We start from the raw sequence: 3930 nt of genomic DNA on the forward strand, positions 1-3930 counted from the left end.
GGGTCAGAGGAGCCTGGGGTTCAGCGGGGCCATTAGACCTGTGGGCTAAGTGCTTCCTTGACTCTTGCGTTTCCTTCCTTGTCCTTTGCTGCAGATGGGAAGGGGGACCAATAGTTGCATCTTAGATTGTTACTCTTAAGCTCTTAGGGTCCCAGATGCTACTCACCAGACGAGGATATGTAGGTCCTTCATTATGCTAATTGACGTAGCTATGACCATATGACCATTATGACCGAGGACGATGGTCCTTAGCCTGCAAGCTCAGTAGGTCAGTCCTGTGAGGTGTTTGCTTATGTCTAAGAAGTTTCCATAACTGTGCCCCCTAAGAATATACATGTAACACATAGGAATGCATGCAGACGTAGACACAGCCACGCCTGTATATAAAAGGCTTCAAAAAGTTTATGGAAAAATTCCATTTTTTAATAGTTTTATTGGCATATACTTATCATATCATACAATGTGAGCACTCTATCATACTGAGATGTCTGCAGCCATCAGCAATCAATTTTGAACATTTTGTTCTCATGCTCATTGCTATTAGCTCTCCATCCCCCGGCCCAATTTACCTTTCATTCCACTTTTCCACAAACTTGAAATCGCCTCATGTGCCTTTGGATGAAACATAGTTTTACGCAAACAGCATTCACATTGTGCAGATTAGAGGGCAGACCACACAACCCTGGCATTAGTTTCCTCTGCATATGATGTACAGTGTAAATTGTAGGTATGTTATTTGCCCGTGTGCCATTCGTGTGGGCCCTGTAGGACTGCCCATCCCTATTGAGCATACCTGCGTACTTGTGCCTGGACCGAGGGCTTCCATGGGCACTGATTGTGGGTCCCAGTAAAATTGAATCCTTGTTAACCTCCATCTCTTCTCCATTTACTATGATGTTGTATGATGGCCCCGTTGTGGGGAGCCTGTCTTCACACTGAGTGCCATCCGTGCTCAAGACAGAAGTCCTCTCCAGTTTCAGCCAGCCAGGCTGTGTCATCTGCTTACCACACGCTGTTAATGAGGCTTCCTCCGATCCTGATGCTAAATTCTCCTCCGTGTAGCCCAGTTGCTTGGGTTACTTGCCTAGCCCACAGACTGAATAAGTAAGGGGAAAGGAGAAATTACTAGTGGCCCGGTGATTCCAGTCCTAGAAATAAACCCTAAACACTTGAATACAGGGCCTCAAACAGCTACTTCTACATTAATGTTCGTTGCATATCCACAGGAGCCCAAGGTAGAGGCAACCCCAGTAGCCATATGCAGATAAGGTATACCCCCATGCAATAGGACAGGCACCACTGGTAACGCGAGAGGAAGTTCTGGAACATGCCACACCACAGGTGCACCTTGGAAATATTTGCTATGCAAAGAAGCCAGACACAAAAGGGCAAATTACCACGTCACGCCACTTATCTCCACTCCAGATACATTGAGAAGAAAGTAGTCGAGTGGTGACCAGGGAGAAGAATGAGGAATTACTGTTTAAGGGACACAGAATTTCGGTTTGGGTGATGTTAGAATTTGGGGACTGAGTAGTGGCGGTTGCATCTTTGAAATACAGGCGTATGATGTTAGTGGTTCGGTTGCACCATACACACGTGCGCATGTGTGTGTGTCTGTAGGGATGGACAGGTGACTCCGTGCGCACACACTAACACCTTGGTATCCTGGTCCTCAGCATGAGCAAGGTGATGCAGTACCATGGGTGTCGCAGCAACATCAAGGATCGAAATAAAGTGACTGAGGTGGAAGACAAGTTTGACTTAGTCGTCGATGCCAATGATGCTATTCTGGAAAGAGTGGTGAGTGCTTTCTCTTACTCAGAACAGTAGACAGATGTGCTGTTGACATAGAAACCCCGGCACCTTAGAAAACAAGGCACTACAGTAAGCATTTCTTACTGGTTCTAAGACTCCCTTTCTTTGATGGTTGGTTTCTTTTTTCCCAAAGAGAAGTATACAGTTGTCTTCAAATATTATGTTCCTTCTCAACAGTAAAATGAATTTCAATTTTGACATCGAAGCTGCCCCATGGAAGCCCGTTGTTACCACCTCTGTCTCAGTCAGTTCATGTCGGCTGTGGCTGGAATGAGTGCGGTCTCCAGGCTGGACGGAGGTGGAGAGCCTTTGCTCCAGCTTGTTATCTGTGTACCGTTTGCAGAACACAGAGATCGCCCAAGCTGAGCCCTCCACCACGTGACAGTCCTGGAGAGAGTTAAATCCCCGTGTAACCTCCCAGGAGGTCGCTTCCTTAGTCTAACTGTCCCCATACCTTTCCGTGGTTTCTCATACTCCGTTCTGTCACACTACCCGGTGTGTGCCGTGGTACCACACGCACTTGGACAACGTGAGGGAGCTCAGCATCCTCACAGGCATCCTCCTTCTGGAGACTGTCTGTCTACTCTAGCGGCTTTACCAAAACTCAGTGCCCACAGCACACTTGAATCATTGGCAGTTTCGACCCTGTTCAGAGATGGAGAGAATAAAATGAAGGTTTGGGAGTGAACAGTTACAGGCCTGCTTTAAGCAAAGAATTTTTTAAGAACTTGGCATCGCTTCTTCATTATGCATGCCTTACTGATTTTTATATTCTTGCCTACGTACATGTCCTCTTACAGATAATTGCTGGAATATACTTCTTAAAATTTGTAGGTAATTAGCATTGGCCCTTGTGGCACTTTCCAGTAAGCGTTAGACTTGTAACCACCTGGTCAGCAGTTCAAGCCCACCAGCATCTCTGCAGGAGGAAGATGAGACCCTGCTCCCGGGACGTTGTACCACCTGGGAAAGCCCCTCGGAGCCAGAACCGGCTCGATGGCAGTGGGTCTAATGAAGAACACTTGGGACCCCTTCACTTTGTACCGTCTGCCACCCGTAGGGCATCCTACTGGATGAAGCATCGGGCGTGAACAAGAATCAACAGCCTGTCCTCCCCGCAGGACTGCAGGTCCCCAAAACCATCGTGTCCAGCTGGAACCGGAAGGTGAGGGCTGCTTGTCTTCGTGGCACCTTTATAGCAGGGCTTCCACACGCTTTAATTTAAACTTCTGTCCTGATTTATTGTGTACAGAGCCAGCCACTGCCCTCTTTGGTTTGTATCATAAACTTGTTCTGACAACCTCCAACACCCTTTCTTGTGCTGTAACACCCCCAGCCTCACATGCCACACACAGATTCTTCGGTGAATTGTGCTGTCTTCCTGGGAAACCAGCCCCATGAGTTGGGGTTGAGTTTTCTATAGTAACTTATCACTGTGTTATAAAATAATGTCGTGCTTGGACCACAGGCAGGAGAATATAGCAAAAAAACAAAATCTGAAACTTTCCGGCTGCTTCACGCAAAAAACATCCTCCGGCCTCAGCTCAAGTTTCGAGAGAAGATCGACAATTCCAACACCCCGTTTCTCCCCAAAATCTTCATCAAGCCCAATGCTCAAAAGGCCCTCCCTCAGGGTAAGTCGGGTGAAGTCTGCCTGCCTTCTCGGCATCCCGTCAGCCTGGGGCGACATCAAGTCAAGGGAACAGGCTGCTCTCGGACCGTCCTTTCCTCAGAGCGGCCCAGAACCAGAAAAGATGTGTGTGGGTGGCTTTTGTGATGGTGTTTTTGTCACTGCTTGGCTATCTAGCACTTTCCAAAGAGAGGCGGGAGCGCCCACAGGATCGTCCTGAAGACTTGGATGTCCCACCTGCCCTGGCGGATTTCATCCATCAGCAGAGAACCCAGCAGGTTGAGCAAGACATGTAAGTGTGGGCCTGTGTCTTCACGCCGCCTTCCCATGCCCCTTTCGCCTCTGCAGGTGTGTACACGAAAACAGGGACTCTGGGGGGGGGGGGGGGTCCCTAACCTGGCTCTCCTCAACAGTGAAAGCTCCTGTTTGTGTGGACAGGGGGCTGCAGTGCCCTCCTCCATTTATAGATGCGAAAGCAGGAT

At 48.5% G+C, this 3930-nt stretch overlaps 1 protein-coding gene across 1 annotated transcript in view; it reads left to right on the plus strand.

The window, feature by feature from the left end:
- The first annotated feature begins 1680 nt into the window (after positions 1 to 1680).
- Positions 1681 to 3930, plus strand: part of EXOSC10 (exosome component 10) — a 19636-nt gene continuing 17386 nt past the window's right edge. The window contains exons 1-4 of the mRNA XM_004705434.2: positions 1681 to 1803; positions 2879 to 2983; positions 3287 to 3452; positions 3626 to 3740. Of these exons, the coding sequence (XP_004705491.1) occupies positions 1681 to 1803; positions 2879 to 2983; positions 3287 to 3452; positions 3626 to 3740 (509 nt within the window). The remainder of the gene's footprint in view (positions 1804 to 2878; positions 2984 to 3286; positions 3453 to 3625; positions 3741 to 3930) is intronic.

This window comes from Echinops telfairi, unplaced genomic scaffold (assembly GCF_000313985.2).
Source record: "Echinops telfairi isolate 266 unplaced genomic scaffold, ASM31398v2 ScPeMD7_7457;HRSCAF=8495, whole genome shotgun sequence".
Lineage (NCBI taxonomy): Eukaryota > Metazoa > Chordata > Mammalia > Afrosoricida > Tenrecidae > Echinops > Echinops telfairi.